Source organism: Chiloscyllium plagiosum, chromosome 6, assembly GCF_004010195.1.
Source record: "Chiloscyllium plagiosum isolate BGI_BamShark_2017 chromosome 6, ASM401019v2, whole genome shotgun sequence".
Classification (NCBI taxonomy): Eukaryota; Metazoa; Chordata; class Chondrichthyes; order Orectolobiformes; family Hemiscylliidae; genus Chiloscyllium; species Chiloscyllium plagiosum.
The window spans coordinates 14,246,679-14,265,686 of NC_057715.1; the positions used below are offsets into that span (position 1 = coordinate 14,246,679).

At 42.3% G+C, this 19,008-nt stretch overlaps 1 protein-coding gene across 1 annotated transcript in view; it reads right to left on the bottom strand.

The window, feature by feature from the left end:
* The window catches only part of rasa3 (RAS p21 protein activator 3), a 186,659-nt gene that overhangs the window by 42,440 nt on the left and 125,211 nt on the right, over nt 1–19,008 (bottom strand). Inside the window, exon 4 of the mRNA XM_043691244.1 lies at nt 8,864–8,958. Within this exon, the coding sequence (XP_043547179.1) occupies nt 8,864–8,958 (95 nt within the window). The remainder of the gene's footprint in view (nt 1–8,863; nt 8,959–19,008) is intronic.

Sequence of the window (19,008 nt, forward strand, 5' to 3'; positions counted from 1 at the left end):
ATGCACTCCCAGGTCTCTCATTCCCACTACCTCTGTCAACACTCTTTATTGGGTATTCCCTTGCCCTCTCCAAATGGAAATCCTTGTACTTCTCAACATTTAATTCAATTTGCCACTTTTCTGCCATTGAATCAAACCGTTGATGTCTTTGTGCAGTCATCAGCCATTCTCTTCACTGTTAAATATACAGACAATATTTGTGTCATGTGCAAATTGCCCAATTATGCTTTGCACATTTAAGTCTAAATCATTAAAGATACCACAAACAGTACAGAATCCTGGGAAACACTACTGGGAACCACTTTCCGTTCGCTAAAACATCCGTCAACCATCAATCTTCATTTTATGCCACTGAGGTCATTCTGAATTCAATTTAGATAAATGCGAGGTGCTGCATTTTGGGAAAGCAAATCTTAGCAGGACTTATACACTTAATGGTAAGGTCCTAGGGAATGTTGCTGAACAAAGAGACCTTGGGGTGCAGGTTCATAGCTCCTTGAACGTGGAGTCGCAGGTAGTTGGGTAGTGAAGAAGGCGTTTGGTATGCTTTCCTTTATTGGTCAGAGTATTGAGTATAGGAGTTGGGAGGTCATGTTGTGGCTGTACAGGGCATTGGTTAGGCCACTTTTGGAATATTGCATGCAATTCTGGTCTCCTTCCCATTGGAAGGATGTTGTGAAACTTAAAAGTGTTCAGAAAAGATTTACAAGGCTGTTGCCAGTGTTGGAGGATTTGAGCTATAGGGAGAGGCGGAACACGCTGGGGCTGTTTTCCCTGGAGCATCGGAGGCTGAGAGGTGACCTTACAGAGGTTTACAAAATCATGAGGGACATGGATAGGGTAAATAGACAAAGTCTTTTCTCTGGGGTCGGGGAGTCCAGAACTAGAGGGCATAGGTTTAGGGTGAGATGGAAAAGATAAAAGAGATCTAAGGGGCAACCTTTTCACACAGAGGGTGGTACATGTATGGAATGAGCTGCCAGAGAAAGTGGTGGAGGCTGGTACAATTGCAACATTTAAAAGGCACCTGGATGGGTATATGAATAGGAAGGGTTTGGAGGGATATGGGCCGAGTGCTGGCTGATGGGACTAGATTGAATTGGGATATCTGGTCGGCATGGACGAGTTGGACCGAAGTATGTTTCCATACTGTACATTTCTATGACTCTAAGTCATCACATGATGAAGCTGTGGCATTTTCCCTAGGTTTCTTTTAAAGAAGAGATTGAATAAGCAGTCTGTAGTAACATAAACAGACTGCCAGGCCCTGGAGATTTTTAAAAGTTGGAACAATAGAAGCAGCCTGGATGGGTGCGGCCGGCTCTCACAGATCAAGATTTCTAGTTTCTTTTAGTTCCTTAGGTTTCAGTTTAGAGAGAAGCTGCTGGAGGCTTTGAGAAGTAAAAGCTATTTTCCCCCTCTCTCAGTTGCAACTAGAAGCTGGGGTTTCTCTTCCTACTCTGGGCATTGCATGTGAGAAAATCTGTTTTCTGAATTTGCGCTTTTGCTAAGGGGTGCGTTTATGAGATGTTACTATATTGGAACAGTTAATTAATGATAGTTTCTCTATCTATTATTCTGTTAAGCTTTCCAATAAAGTTATTCTAAGCTCTTTCTTTTGTTGTATTTTAAATATAGTGTATGAATAAATTGTGTTTTGCTTAATGTCGAGCGGTTTGACCAATCAAATTGCATCTGGAATACAGCACTTTGCATTTACCTTTAAAATAAGAATATGTTCGTGTCGAGGCTACCTTCTTAAAATATTTCGAGGGAGTCTGGTTTGGTCCATAACAACATTCACCTGTGTCCCATGGGCATTTTTTCTTTCTGAATAGTCTACCATCTGGGACTTTGTCAATGGTCTTAGGAAAATCCACTTATCTTCATCAGTCGTCCTTGCTACCTCCTCAATAAATTCAATAAGTTAGTAAGGCATGGTCTTCCATTAACAAAACGGTGTTGAAAATCCTTGATTACTCCATACTTTTACAAGTGACAGTTCATGCTATTTCTCAAGCTTGTTTCTAGCAATTTGAGGTCAGGATGACTGGCTAATAATTAGTTGGTCTGTTCCTCACATCCTTTTTGAATAAAAGTACAAAGTTTTCAGACCTGCAACCTCTGGTATCTAATAAGGATTGGAAAATGATCCTCAAAGCATTTGTTATTTCCTCCCTGGTTTCTTTGAATAGCATTAAGTAAAATTCACCCAGACCTAGTGATTCAAGGAGGACAATCTTTCTAATATTTCCTTTCTCATTTTGCTTATTTTAGCTACTGTTTCATACTCCTCCTGTTTAACCAGAATGTCAACATCACCCCTCACCTTTATTAAGGTAGACACATATAATGCATTAAAATCCATGCCTACCTATTCTACAGCCATTCATAACTGACCAGGTATATCCCTGATTTACCCAATCCTCTCCTTAGTTCTTGATTTCAATGTACTGACAAACCATCTTTGAATTTTCATAAATTTTACCTGACAATATTCATTCTTATCCTCTCTTTGATTTCATAATTTCCATTTTCACTTAACCTCTGCATGCTCGATAATCCTCTAAGCCTTTGAAAGTATACATCTTTTTGAGATTGTCATAAGCTCCACTTTTCTGCTTTATTTTGCCTGCTATGTTTCTGGATAACCAGGGGCTCTCGATGTGATCATACCACCTTTTTCCCTGGCAGGGACATGCCTACACTGAGACCGTAAAATCTCGTTTTTGAATACCTCCCACTGATTGGCCACTGACTTTCATTTCAGCAACTGTAACTTGTCCAACTTTGCCGGACAATCTCTCAACTTTATAAAGTTTGCCTTCTCCCAGTTAAGAAGTTTTACCCCCATTCTACCTTTGTCCCTTCCCATCATGATGCTAACTCTCCCTGTTTTACGGTCACCATCTCCAAAATGATCACCCACTGTTACATCGTCCACCTTCATTTCCTCAGACTAAATCTAGAATTGTGTTCCTTTTAATTTGGCTTGTTATGTGTTGCCTACAAATGTTTTCTTGAATGCAGTTCACAACGTTTGTCATCTCCATGTCTTTCACATTGTTTGCACCTCAGTTAATATGTTGGTGGGAAATATCCCCAATTATTATCCCCTATTCCTGATGAATGTCGATTTTCCTGCTCCTCGGATGCTGCCTGTCCTGCTATGCTTTTCCAGCACTGCTCTGATCTAAACTCTGGTTTCCAGCATCTGCAGTCCTCACTTTTGCCCAATTATTATCTCCCTATTGTTTTTGCATTCAGAAATTTGCCAACATTTGTTCTCTCAGGCAATGAAGAGTAAGGGACAATTTGAAAGAAACGTTTGAAGTAATGAGGAGATGGAACAGAGTATACAGGAAGAAAACCTTTCAATGATCGAAGAGTCCAAAACTAAAGAAATAAAGAAAATCAGATTAAATGCAGAAGATTTAGGATTGAGAGCAAAAGCAATTCTTTAGATAGTGATTTCTTTTAACAGCGTGAAAACAGGCCCTTCAGCCTAACAAGTCCACACCGACCCTCCGAAGAGCAACCCACCCAGACCCATTCCCCAACATTCACTGCTGACTAATGTACCTAACACTATGGGCAATTTAGCATGGCCAATTCACCTAACCTGCACATCTTTGGATTGTGGGAGGAAACCCACGTAGACACGGGGAGAATGTGCAAACTTCACACATTCTTTGTGGAGAATGTGCAAACTTCACACATTCTGCAAACTTCACACAGACAGTTGCCCGAGGCGGGAATTGAACCCGGGTCTCTGGTGCTGTGAGGCAGCAATGCTAACCACTGAGCCACTGTGTCGCCCCCAAGAGACTATGCAATTCACTATTCCAGTACTGAATGAAGTTAAAAATCACACAACACCAGGTTATAGTCCAACAGGTTTATTTAGAAGTACTAGCTTTTGGAGTTAGACTATAACCTAGTGTTGTGTGATTTTTAACTTTGTCCAATCCAGTCCAACACTGGCACCTCTCCATCAGTGGTGAAGGAAGCAGAGATCACATCAAAATTTCAGAAGAAGTTTCTAGGTGGTTGAGGGAAAGGAGGTTAAAGGGATATGTGAACTGAGTGGTCACGTGAGTTAGGAATATTACAAAAACAGTTCTGAGGAAGGGTCACTTGACCTGAAATGTTAACTCTGATTGCTCTCCAGAGATGCTGCCAGACCTGCTGAGCTTTTCCAGTAATTTCTGTTTTTGTTTCTGATTTACAGCATCCGCAATTCGGTTTTTATATTGTTAAGAATACTAGGTTGGCTGGGACATTGGTAAACTTCACAAAAATGTAGAAGGGGGCTCACCAGTACCTTCTCAAGGACAATTAGGTATGGGTGATTAATGCTGGCCCACACACCAGCACTCACATTCTACAAAAGAAGAAACTTAGCAAAACTGTGAAGTGAAAAAAAAGTGGAGTAGCGTAATACAAAGTTGGAAATAAATAGAGAAAGAGAGTGGGACAGACACACACGCACGAAGGAAAATAGAAGATGTAGAATAATTGTGCAGTGGTTACTCTGTGTACTCAAGACTATATTCTAGAGCTCTACACAGTGACCATATGTTCGGAAAGATCTCCAGTGTCTAATGGCAGAGCGGAGGAAATGCTACATGCTTTGAAAGCTCTTTTGACCAAAATGACACAATTGCTGTCATGAAAATTACCAGAAAAAAAAGTACATGGTGAAAAATGGCAGAGGGAACATCATTCAGATGTCGGACATGTTGCTTGGATTTTTACCTGTGGCAGTTTTAAGTTTGTCGAAACAAAACAAAAGATTCTTCAAAATAACCACTGGATTATTATGAGCTGTTTTATATTTTTCTCATCCAAAGCATTAATTTTATGTCGAAGGCAATTTCACCCACAACCATTAGTCTTAACTGTACATGACATACTGGCCAACTGCCCAGCCGCAACAGGCAACCTGCCAATTGGAGGAAGTCCAACGGTAAACACCTGTCAATGCTGAGACTTAAATCCTGCCTTCCAGACCTGCAGGGGACTAGGCCTGGAGATGCCAGCTCACCTGAGTGCTCTTACCTGCAACTTCACAACCTGGTGACTGCCCTAAACTCACTTTGCACTCAACAATGAAATTTATCCTGGCCCTACCGTCACTGTTTGTTTCAGTCAAAAGGGTCAAGTGGTGTAGGGTGGAAGTATGCATTTGTGAAACCTGATTGAGTTATGGAGTTGAGGCTTTTTTTTTCTGTGCTGTAAAACTCTACATAATTCTGTGCAACCATATAGTAATACTGGTGATGTGTTAATTATGGCTCCCCCTTCCCATTAACAGCAGCTCTGGGCTCAAATGCTAATCAGAGGTAGAGCTGCAAGTGTCAGAGGTGTAATTTTGTCATATATTTGTCACCATTAACCAAGGTTTCACATCAGAAACATCATTTCATAAATTGCTCTCAGCAATGATAGACTACCACGAAACAGGAATTAGCAGATTATATAGAGAACTGGTAAATCTGTCTGTATTGACGGAGGAGATGTTAAAAATAAACACTCCGTCACTCTTAACATCCAGTGTGCTAGAAACTGAGTAATGTAGCATTGACGTTTCAGGCATTATTATTTATTAGGCCCCAAAATAGCAGGCAGGAAGTAGGTCAACAGCTCCAGCTAGAAGTTCACCTTTCTCAATCAGGTCATTCAAGCGATATTGTTTCACTACCCCAGGAGCAGTTGTCACTGTGCTTACATGTGAAAATTAGGATTCTAATGCCAACTTCAGATTCCACAGCAATACAGGTTCCTTTTGACAGAGACAGTGGCATCACGAGCTGCACTTGGGACAAACTAGCAGCAGCTATCGAGCAGAAGGTAGGTAACTTTATCTGAATGTGGAGCCAGGACGACAGGAGTACTCCTCTGGATCTCAGGCTAAAGGCCCCAACCTTCTCTCCCAAACCCCAATCCCATTTTCACCTCTCTTCACCCTGAACTTTCCCATAACACTTCCTCAAAACACCCAATGATAGACACTCCAAATTCCTAGGCCATGATCTTTTTCAGAGTTAGATGTGGATGTGGATATCACTGACAAAACGCAGAAATTGTTACAGCACGGGAGGGAGCCAGTCAGTCCATTATGTCTACACCGGCTCTCTGAATTAACAATTCACTGAGTGCCTTTTTCCAGCCTTTTCTCCATAACCATGCATGTTGTTCCTTTTCAGACGACAATTTAACTCCCTTTTGAATGTTTCAATTAAACCTGATCCCACCGGACTTAAAGTCTCTCTCTGCAAATGTGACTCTTCTCCCACTGATGGAACAGCAAGGTGCAAATGAAGGCGGTTGCTTGTCACTACAATTGAGAATAGCAGGATTTCAGATTTATTATATATAGCATCAGCTGTGTAAGCATAGCTGGTAGTGGAGAGCTCTTCTGCCTCTGAGATAGAAGATTGTAGGTTCACATTTCAGCCTCTAAACTGGAGCAAATGTTCATTTACAAAGAGCACTGGTGAGACCGCATAGATCACAGAGTCACAGAGCATGGAAACCGACCCTTCAGTCCAACCAGTCCATGCCAACCACAATCCCAAACTAACCTAGTCCTACCTGCCTGCTCCTGGCCCATATCTCTCCAAACCTTCCCTATTCATGTACCTATCCAAATGTCTTTTAAACACTGTAATTGTACCCGCACCGACCAGTTCCTCAGGATGTTCATTCCACACGCGAACCACCCACTGTGTAAAAAATTTGCCCTTCATGTCTTTTTGAAATCTCTCTCCTCTTACCTTCAAAATGTGCCCCCTCATCTTGACAGGCCCCATCATAGGGAAAAGACACCTACCATTAACCCAATCTATACCCCTCATCATTTTATAAACCTCTATAAGGCCACCTCTCAACCTCCTATGCTCCAGTGAAAACAGCCCCAGCCAGACGATCCAGCCTTTCTTTATAACTCACATCTTCCACACCTGGCAACATCCTGGTAAATCTCTTCTGAACCCTGTCTAGCTTACTGATATCCCTCCTATAACTGGGTGACCAGAACTAGACATAGTACTCCAGATGCGGCCTCATCAATGTTCTGTACAACCTCAAAATATTTTCCCAACTCCGATACTCAAAGGACTGAGCAATTAAGGCAAGTGTGCTAAGTGCCTTTTTAACCATTCAGTCTACATGTGACACAAACTTCAAGAATTATGCGTCTGAACCCCTAGGTTCTTCTGTTCTACAACCTTACCTAGGGCCCTACCATTACTGTATAAGTCCTGCACGTGTTTGCTGTACGAAAATGCAATGCCTCACATTCATCCAAATTGAACTCCATTTACCATTTTTCAGCCCATTGACCCATTTGATCAAGATCACTTTGTAATCTCAGAAAACCTTCTTCACTATCTACCATGCCACCAATTTTGGTGGCATCTGCAAACATGCCTTTTACATTCTCATAGAGTCATAGTGCCATAGAGTCATATACAGCATGGAAACAGACCCTTTGGTTCAACCCGTCCATGCCAACCAGATATCACAACCCAATCTGGTCCCACCTGCCAGAACCCGGCCCATATCCCTCCAAACCCTTTCCTATTCATATACCCATCCAAATGCCTCTTAAATGTTGCAATTGTACCAGCCTCCACCACATCCTCTGACAGCTCATTCCGTACACGTACCATTCTCTGCATGAAAAAGTTGCTCCTTAGGTCTCTTTTATATCTTTCCCCTCTCACCCTAAACCTATGCCCTCTAGTTCTGGACTCCCCGACACCAGGGAAACAACTTTATCTATTTATCCTATCCATGTCCCTCATAATTTTGTAAACCTCTATCAGGTCACTCCTCAGCCTCCGACGCTCCAGGGAAAACAGCCCCAGCCTATTCAGCCTCTCCCTATAGCTCAAATCCTCCAACCCTGGCAACATCCTTGTAAATCTTTTCTGAACCCTTTCAACATCCAAATCATTTATATAAATGACAAATAAACACGATCCCAGAACCAAACCCTGTGGATCACCACTGGTGAAAAGGCCTCCAGTCTGAAAGGGAACCTTCTACTACCATTCTCTGTCTCCTGCTCTTAAGCCAATTTTGTACCCAATAGGCAAGCTCACCCTGAATCCCATGTGACCTAAATTTACTAATTAATCTACCATGTGGAACCTTGAGATCCTGAAAAGGTGATGAAAATAGGATCGTTGAATATTTTGAAGGTGGAGGTGGATAGATATTTTTGGTGAAAAGTTATGAATTGTGAAAGGCATATGGGTTAGAGGTTGCATTCAGATCAACCAAAGAGCACTGGTGAGACCGCATAGATCATAGAGTCACAGAGCAGGAAAACAGACCCTTCGGTCCAACCAGTCCATGCCAACTACAATCCCAAACTAACCTAGTCCTACCAGCTACTGGCCCATATCCTTCCAAACCTTCCCTATTTTTTAAAAAGTGGAGCAGGATGGAGAGGCCAAACAGACGACTCCTGATCCTAGGTTGATATTTCACATGATTCACAAATGCATGGCCGAGGAACTGCTGCACTGTCAAAGCTGTTGTCTTTTAGATGGCTTTAAACTGAGTCTCAGAAGAAGACAGCAGGGCAATTCTCCCTGGTGTCTGAGGCTAATATTTTTCTTTCAATCCGACATCACCAGAAGCAGGTGATCTGGTCACGATCACGTGGCAGGTAGTGAGAGCTAGCTGTGTGCAAATTAGCTGCTGCAATTCCAACATTGAAACAGTGACTGCATTTCAAAAAGTGCTTCAGTAGCTGTAAGGCTCTATGAGATGGCCTGGAGTTGTGGAAGGTGCTACAGAAATGTGGCTCTTATTATGGGTCTGCCACTTATTACCCAACTGAACTCACCTGAACTTCGGAGTCAGCATCCACTGGCTGAAGTGGGAACCAGGTATCTCGATTGTGATATTTCTGAAGTTCCTCTTTTTTGATGGCAACTTTGCCTGTAAAGAGAAGTAGGGAGGATTTGTATGGTTAATGATAACTCTTCTCAAAATTACACTATTAGCGCGCATCCTGAATTCTGTTCTTCTGTCTAATAACTACCCAAAATATTGCAGCAATGCTAGAATTTACATCAAGTTGGACAGTATCAGTGAATATAGAAATAGGTTTTACAGTTCAGGTTCCACTGGAACCCAGCTGATTCACACTGGCTGCTGAGTGTATCCAGCATTTCCTGCTGGTATTTCACATTTTTAGCATCTGCCGTATAATTTTCTGGCCAACATTTACATTGGTTACATCCCACTTAGAGCACTTGCAGATTCCTGATCTCTGTCAGCCCTGGTCAGATGATATGAGTAACACTGCTCATAGCTTTGGCCTCTGCCAACCTTGATTAGAACACACTTGGGAAACTGAGGAAAGTTTTGACCTGTATGTTACAAACAGTATACACTAAAGAAAATGCAATAAAGGTTTTTAAAAAATTACATCGAGGTCAAGAGATGATAGTTATCTGATAGATTGATCATGTTGGAGATCTTTTCCCTTAAGTAAAGATGACTGTGGAGGTGACCTGCTCTTTGTAATTATGAAATCAGTGAATATAGAAAAGATACTTTCTAAAGGGGGGAATCCAACGCAAGATAAGAACTAGTAAATCCAATATGGAATTCAGGAAAGACATCTCTACGCAGAGAGCGCTGAGAATGTGGAACTCACTACAAACACAAGCTGCTGCAGTATTGGAGGAGGGTGTGAATGGTGAATACTGTGCAATTGTCAGCAAACATCCACTTTCCTAAACTAATGATGGAAGGAAGTTTATTGAGAAAGTAGCCTAGGACACTACGCTGGGGAGTTCTGGGCTGAAATTATTGACTTCAATCACAATCCCCTTCCTAGGTATGATTCCAACCAACAAGGAGTTTTCCCTCTGAGTAACATTGATCGAGTTGAGCTATCAAATGTTACCTCGATATCAAGTACATCGAACTCTCATCTCACCTCTGACTTCAGCGCTTTTGACCATGGATGCTCTGAAGTTGTAATGAGGTTGGGAGCTGAGTGACCCTTGTCAGTTTGCAGGCTACTGCTGATAACTAGTTGGACTGGATTTGTCCTTTTTTTTGTATAGAACACATCAGGACAATTTTCCACGTTGTTAGGTAGATGCCAGTGTTGTAGCTGTACTGCAACAGCTTGGTTAGGGGCATGGCTAGTTCTGAAGCATCAGTCTTCAGTACAATTGTTGGGATATTGTCAAGGCCCATAACATCGGTAGCTTCCTGTGCCTTCAGCTGTTTCCTGATATCATGTGAAGTGAATTGCATTAGTTGAAGATTTACATCAGTGATGTTAGGATCATCAGGAGGAAGCCAAAATGGATGACCCACTAAGCAATTTCTGCCTGAAGATGACTACAAATGCTACAGCTTTATCTTTTGCATTGATGTGCTGGGGTCCCATATCATTGTGGGTGAGGATATTTGTGGAGCCCCCTCCTGCTGTAGTTGTTTGATTATGTATCGTCATTCACAAGCAGACAGCAGAGTTTAGGTTTGACCCATCAAGTTCCAAACCTCTTCGCCCTATCTGTTGTAGCTGTTTGGAACACAAGTTCTCCCTGTACAATTAAGGGTGTTGTAGCCTTTGAGGTAAGGTGCAAACAAATCACATGGCTGCAATGGCAAATCTGGAGCTCATTTCAACAGAAACACTTCCACGTGTGAAAATCTCTACACAAACAAAAGAACACAAAAACAGCTTGTCATTTCTGGCAACTTCGCCTGTAGCAAATTACTCCTGACCAACAGAATGACAGGATGTTTATCCAGTACCTCACTTGATAATTAACTACAGCAATGGAATTAGACCCTTGGAATCTCCATCTCTTTTTTACTGTAGGTTTTCATTCCATTTCCATGTCAAAGATTGATCAGATAGTACAGACTACACCTTCAACAGGAAGCTTGTCCATCCTTAATTTAATCATCATCGTTGTTGGTGATCCCTCGTAGATGAGGATGACTCTCTACCACTCTCAGGGTGAGTCCATAGGTGGCTGTACAGGTCAGTGCAACCACTGCTGGCTCTGTTACACTTGGGGCAGGTGGTGGTCATGGGAAGGGGTGGGTGGAGCATTGATGTGGCAGTGGGCTCCTTTCGTGGTTTTCACCTGGCTTCCACCTTTTCCCGACTTCACCAATGGCAGCTGTACCTTCAGCTGCCTCAGCCTGGGTGCTGGTAACTCCCTGCCCAAATCCCGACCTCCTCTCCAGTCTCGCTCTCTACCTTGACACCTTAAAACCTTTGGTCCCTGCCCTAATATCTCTTAATGGGGCTTGGTGTTAATTTTTGTTCTCATTACTGCTCTAGGAATTGTCTTAGGACATCTACTACATTAAAGAGCTATATAAATACTACTTGTTGTTGTACACCTGAAAGAATGTTGCAATGGCTGAACAGAAGACTTCTTCTGCTTATTTCAGTTACTGGCTTCACCTTGTAATTCTTGATCGCTTTGGAAAGCAACAGAACGCCACAATGGGACTTCAGAAATTTGTCACACATGGAAAATCAATATGAATAACACCCAAAACACCTTATATATTTTTATAGCTGTAATAGTTAACTCATAATTTAAAGTGGTAACTAAAAATTAGGGGTAATTAATGGACTTTTAGATAAACACATGAATATGCAAGGAACGGAGGAATATGGACCAATGACAGAGAGCAGGGATTAGTTTAGCATTGAGTCATGTTCGGCACAGCATTGTGGGCTGAAGGGCCCTTTCCTGTACGGTACTGTTCTATGTTCAAAATGAAAGTCTCAATCCAAACCATGAAATAAGTAACATTCTTATTTAGTGATTATTTTCTTTCGCTTACCTTCCATAAAAACTGCAATCTGCAATAACTCCTTTTGATAATTTACATTCACAAAGCTTCTCTGACATAGAATCATGGAACCTTTAAATCCATTAGGTTGATAGAGCATTCTCCACCCTCATACAATCCTGGGTGTGTATCATTCTTTGATATTTGGAATCATCTTCCATCAAATATCTCCACAACAGCAACCCCACGTAATCTTCAACCACCAAGCCTATAAGAACTGTTCACTCTCTCCAGTGATTTTATTCTGTATACAAGTTCTGAGTCAACGTTTATTTCATAGCCAATGGCACTGAATTAAATATATAACATTCCGGTCATTCCCAGTGGGCATGAAGGAAAATCATGAACAAGAATTCCCTTCTATACATTTAGTTTCTTTCAAAAACGGACAATGTTAAAATGACCAATGAACAAATGATTTCCAGCAACTTTTCAAGTCTCCGCATTATCAGAACAGCCCAGCTAAAGCAAGCACAAAATTCTTAGAAACAACTTGTGTGTCTCCAGCCAGCTCTGGACAAAAGGAAAACTGTTAGAATGGACATTAATGGTTGACAGTGGCCTCTTTGACTCATAATGGAAACTCTGATGGGGAAGGTAAAGCTCACTGATGTTTAATGACTTTCCAATTAGTATCCTGAGATGGGCTATCAGCACTGTAAACGCTTATCTTTGTCACATAGAGACAAAAAAGCCTGCTGATGCTGGAATCCACAGTAGGCAGGCAGGAGACTGGAAGAACACAGCAAGCCAGGCAGCATCAGGAGGTGGAGAAGTCAATGTTTCGGACATAACCCTTCTTCAGGAAACCCTTCATTCTTAAAGGCGGGTTATACCCGAAACGTTGACTTCTCCACCTCCTGATGCTGCCTGGCTTGCTGTGTTCTTCCAGCCTCCTGCCTGTCTAGTTTATCTTTGTCAATGACTTTGTCATGTTGTGGCAGTACAAGTCATTGGTTAGGCCACTGTTGGAACATTGCGAGCAATTCTGGTCTCCTTCCTATCGGAAAGATGTTGTGAAACTTGAAAGGGTTCAGAAAAGATTTACAAGGATGTTGCCAGGGTTGGAGGATCTGAACAACAGGGAGAGGCTGAACAGGCTGTTTGGAGGGATATGGGGCGGGTGCTGGCAGGTTGGACTAGATTGGGTTGCGATATCTGGTCGGCACGGACAGGTTGGACCAAAGGGTCTGTTTCCATGCCGTACATCTCTATGACTCTATGACTGTGTCAGAGATTGCTGAATTGCTTACGTATATAATTCTAGGATTCCCGGTCAGTTAGTGTCGGACTTCCAGAGGAATAATAGGTGTCCAGGCTGCAACAGCAATGTGCCTAGCACCCTCCAACTCTGAAACACAAACAGAAATTACTGCAGAAATTCAGCAGGTCTGGCAGCATCAGTGGAGAGATAGTTCTGAAGAAGTGTTACTGGACTTGAAACGCTAACTCTGCTTTCTCCCCAGAAGACCTGCTGAGTTACTGCTGCATTTTCTGTTTTTGTTTCAGATTTCCAGCATCCACCGTTCTTTGTTTCACCCTCCATCTCTGACTCTGTCTCCAAGTTGCTGGCTAGAAAGAAGTTCTACTTTTTTTCTGCAAAAAGGGAGGTTACTGGGCCTAGCTCACAGTTCATACTGTTATTGGACACTACTTCAATAGTTGTCACTCAAAAGAACTGATTTTTAAGACCGCTGGATTTGACAGAACTTATAAACATATTTCCTCTCCTGGGAGAAATTGAGGACTGCAGATGCTGGAGATCAGAGCTGAAAAATGTGTTGCTGGAAAAGCGCAGCAGGTCAGGCATCATCAAAGGAGGAGGAGAATCGACGTTTCGGGCATAAGCCCTTCTTCAGGAATCTATCCCCGAAACGTCGATTCTCCTGCTCCTTTGATGCTGCCTGACCTGCTGCGCTTTTCCAGCAACAAATTTTTCAGCTATTTCCTCTCCTGTCCTATCTTCCTTCATTTTCTGAGTGGTTGTGCGTATGGATAAAGTACTGAAGCAATTCCCTCACGTCTTGTAATTTCATCTTAAAGATTTTATGGCTGAGGGTTTATTTCAAAAATTGGAACTCGAGACCCAAGGATTGGAGGAACTCCTGTCAGCCTATCTCAATAAAAGCCAGGAGTAAAAAGGGAAAGGAGTCAATCAAAAAATGCATCGCTGTCTTGGGCTTAAGAGGAGCCATAGAGATGTCCAGCACGGAAACAGACCCTTTGGTCCAACTCGTCCATGCTGACCAGATATCCTAATTTAGTAGAGTCATAGTCATACAGTCATAGAGATGTACAGCATGGAAACAGACCCTTCCGTCCAACCCATTCATGCCGACCATATATCCCAACCCAATCTAGTCCCACCTGCCAGTACCCGGCTCATATCCCTCCAAGCCCTTCTTATTCATATACCCATCCAAATGCCTTTTAAATGTTGCAATTGTAATCTAGTCCCATTTGGCAGAGAAAAACAATGACAATTTATTTCACTCCCATGCCCCATTTGATGATAAGAATACAGCTTGTGACAGCTTGCTGTGTGTAATTTGGCTACTGTACTTTTTTATATTGCAGCTTTAACTACACTCCCAAAGCTCTTTGGGACATCTTATGGAAGGCATTCCAAAAGTGCAAGGCCTGCTTCCTGAAGGAATGATGCGTGCTGGGTTCTTTAAGAAAGTTAAGAGTTTAGTTCCTGCAAATAAAATGTGTTCTTTCCCTTACTCCCATCCATGTTCCCCTTTGAATAACAACTTATCAACTGTTCTCAAAGTGTTAAGTAGCGTACTGCAGCTTGGAGTTTCAGAGCTTATATAAGTTACAATTCCTCTTTCTGAGTCTTAAAGCAATGAATAACCAAATGGTGAGTCACCTTATGTGAATAAATAAACGTCAGTGCAACCATTACATACCCTTTCAATCAAGCTTGATTAACTAATTTAGTAAGTTCTCTGAGCCTACTCTCCCAAGACGTAACATGTCTCTTCCACCACTCTCACCCTGTCTGTACGTATAGATGAACCAGCTGTTCATTTGTATTCTCAATAACGTTGTTATTAGTTTGTTCAATATTTTATCTGCCCAAAAGAGGTAACTGTGGTTTGTTAGAATAGAATCAAACTCAAATGTTTTTAATGGTTTACTTGATAGAGGTTTACAAAATTATGAGGGACATGGATAGGATAAATAAACAAAATCTTTTTCCTGGGATTGGGGAGTCCAGAACTAGAGGGCATAGGTTTAGGGTGAGAGGGGAAAGATATAAAAGAGACCTAAGGAGCAACTTTTTCACGCAGAGGGTGCTACGTGAATGGAATGAGCTGTCAGAGGATGTGGTGGAGGCTGGTACAATTGCAACATTTAAGAAGCATTTGGATGGGTATATGAATAGGAAGGGTTTGGAGGGATATGGGCCAAGTGCTGGCAGGTGGGACTAGATTGGGTTGGGATATCTGGTCGGCATGGACGGGTTGGACCGAAGGGTCTGTTTCCGTGCTGTACATCTCTATGACTCTATAACTCTATGATGTGCTACTGTACAGAACCAAAATGCATTTATGACAATGTATATATATATCAGAAGTCAGATGAGAGCAGGTTATAGTCCAACAGGTTTATTTGAAATCACAAACTTTCGAAGTGTAGCCCCTTCATCAGGTGATGGAGCAATGCTCTGAAAGCTTGTGATTTCAAATAAATCTGCTGGACAACAACCTGGTATCATTTGACATCTGACCTTGTCCACCCCTGTCCAACACTGGCACCTCCACATAATGTATATATAAAGAGATGTTTTTACAAATAAAGTATATTTTTGGAATTATAAAAATTGGTATTGTCATGCATTTAGAAGTGTGAATGCATTAAAGTGATGTGTCGAAGCTGGGATTGTAATTAAGCTTTCTGAAGTAAATACAATGAAATAAATGTCTGAGGGGATTCAAGAGAGATGTTAAAACAAAGTCCTATTTGCCCTCAGGTGAACATGAAACCAAAACAAAGGCATTATTTTAAAGATGAGCAGGGTATTTCATCCCAAAATCCTGATCGATATTTATCTCTCAATCAATGTCACTAAACCAGATTATTTAATCATTCTCCCCTTGATGCTTGTGGGGGCTTGCTGTATTAAAACATTACAGGAGCTACACTTCAAACAGCGCTTCATTTGCTGTGGTTTAGTGACTATGAACTTGGAGCCCTAGACTAATGGCTTGTGAACACAGATTTGAGTCACACTGCAGCAGGTTTTGAAATTAGAATTCAATTCCTAAATCTGGAATCAAAACCTAGTCTAAGGGCAACCATGAAATAATTGCCACTTAAAAGGCCTAACTGCAATCTCCTTCAGTGAAGGAAATTCTGCTGTCCTCACTTGATCTGATTTGCAATGTGACTCCAGACCCATAGCAATGTGGGTGCCCCTTAACTTGTCCTCTGAAATGGCCTTGCAAGCTACTCAGTTGCACCATGGGAAATTCTGTAAAAGGGAATAAAAGTGGATGGGCTACCCAGCATTGACCAAGACACAGGCTGTTGACCCAGCAAATTCCTTCTAAGTAAAATCAAGGGTTTCATGTCAATATTGAGAGAGCTACCCCATGGGCTAGTCATTAAACAGCCTGATACAATTAATTCCAAGGAATCATACCAAACAGCAAAAGTCCTAGACACCATCATCACCATCTCTAGGCACGTCTTGTCCCAACAGCAGGAAAGACTCACCAGAGGCAGTGGCACAGTGATAGAGAATCAGGAGGGATTTACCCTGGAAATCCTCAAGATTGATGCCGGACCTCATGATGTCTGATGGCATCAGGTCAAACATGGACAAGGAAACCTCTTGTTGATTACCACTTACCCCTCAGCTGACAAATCAGTTCTCCTCCACGTTGAACAATGGAGGAGGCATTGAAGCTGGCCAGGCTACAAGATATACCCTGACTTTAATGGTGGACATCTTTAATATCCACCATCAGCTATGGTTCAGTGGCACCATGTCTTATCCAATTAGCTGAGTCCTGAAAGGTATAACTGCTAGACTGGACCTACAGCAGCCAGTGAGGGAGCCAACAACAGGGAAGAACCTACTTGACCTCATTCCTCATCAATCAAGCAATTATATTGATAGTATCAATAAAAGTGACCACCGCATAGAACCTATGGAGACAAAATCCCACCTTCGTATTGAGGATACCTTCCATGATGTTATGTGGCATTACCATTACAAATGGAATAGATTTTACACAAATCTAGCAATTCAAGGAAAGGCATCAATGAGGCACTGCGGATGATCAGCAGCAGAATTGTACTTATCTACAATCTCTAAACTCATGCATTGCCATATCCACCACTCCATGTTTACCATTAAGCCAGCAGGTCAACCCCGGTTTAATGAAGAGTGCAGAAGGACAAGCCAAGTGCTGCACCAGGCATTTCTAAGAATGTGGTGTCAACCTGGCGAAGCCATAATTGTAAACTACTCCTGTGCTAAACACTGTAAGCAGTATGCAATAGACAGAGTTAAACAGTCTAACAGCCAACAGATCAATTCTAAGCTCTGCAGTTCTGCCACATCCAGTCATGAGTGATGGTAGGCAATTGGACAATTTAATAGAGAAAGAGGCCCCACAGAGTCACCCGTCCACCATGATGGGGAAGCCCAGCATACCACCTCATATAGCAAGGCTGCAGCATTTGCATTAACCTTCAGCCGGAAATGCTGACTGAATTATCCATTTCGGGTCTGCTCCTAAGGGTCCCAATATCACAATGCCAGTCTTCAGCCAATTTGACTCATTCCATGCAATATCAAGAAAAAGCTGAAAGCACTGGATACTGAAAATATATTCCCTAAAGAGCTGTGTTCCAGCCAAGCTCTTTCAGAACATTTACAACGCTATTATCTACAGGTGCACATTATAAATGGCAGAACCCTTAGGAGCACTGACATCCAGAGAAATCGAGGCATACAGGCCTACAGAACCCTCGAAGTGGCAACACAAGTGGATATGATGATCAAGAAGGCATCTAGCATGCATGATTGCCTTCATCGAATATAAAGTTGGTAAGTTATGTTACAGCTATAAAACTTTTAGGCAGGCCAGAACTGGAACATTGCGGACAGTTCTGGTTGCCTCACGAGAGAAGGATGTGGATGCTTTGGAGAGGGTGCAGAGAAGGTTTATCAGGATGTTGCCTCCTGGTCTGGAGGGTTTTAGGTAAGAGAAGAGTTTGGATAAACTCAGGTTGTTTTCACTGGAAAGATGGAGGCGAAGGGATGACCTGATAGAGGTCTACAAAATTATGAGAGGCACAAATAGGGTGGATAGTCAGAGACTTTTTCCCAGAGTGAAAAGGTGAACTATAAGAGGGTACGGGTTCAAGGTGAAAGGGAAAACATTTAGGGGTGAAGTGAAGGGAAACATTTTCACACAGAGGGTGGTGGGTGCCTGGAACACACTGCCTGTGCAGGTGGTGGAAGCAGGTACGTTAGCAATATTTAAGGCATACCTTCATCGACGATTGAACAGCAGAAGAACAGAGAGATAGAAACTGTGCACAGGTAATAAGTAGCAGGTCTAAATAAGGATTGGAATCAGTGCAGGCTTGATGGGCTAAAGGGTCTGTTCCTGTGCTGTACTGCACTGTTAAATTGTATAAATATGTTAAATTGCCCAGGTATTGCCTTTCATGAAAAGCAGGGCAAATTCAATTACCAACCTATCTGTCTACTCTCACACATTTGCAGAGTGGTGGGAAGGGTTATCTCCCAGTATGCCCTCTTGACTGGGTGGATTACAGCACTGACTTCCAGTTCTGGACGTTTCTGCTGAGATCAGATCTCTGAGGTCCATACAAAAGAAATGAAACTACAGGACAACTGTCAGGAATGTACTAGCAATCAGCGCTTGCTCAACAATAGATCTGCTCTTTGACACTCAGTTTAGGTTTTGCCGGGGCCACGCAGCCCTTTACAGGCTTTGTTCAAACATGGACAAAAGAACTGGACTTCAGAGCTAAGGCAAGAGTGACTGCTGTGACAGGAAGACAGCACTTAACCAAGTGCGGCATCATGGATCCCCAGCAAGCCTGGAGTTAATGTGAATCGGGGGAAATCTCTCCAGTGATTACAGCCAAAGA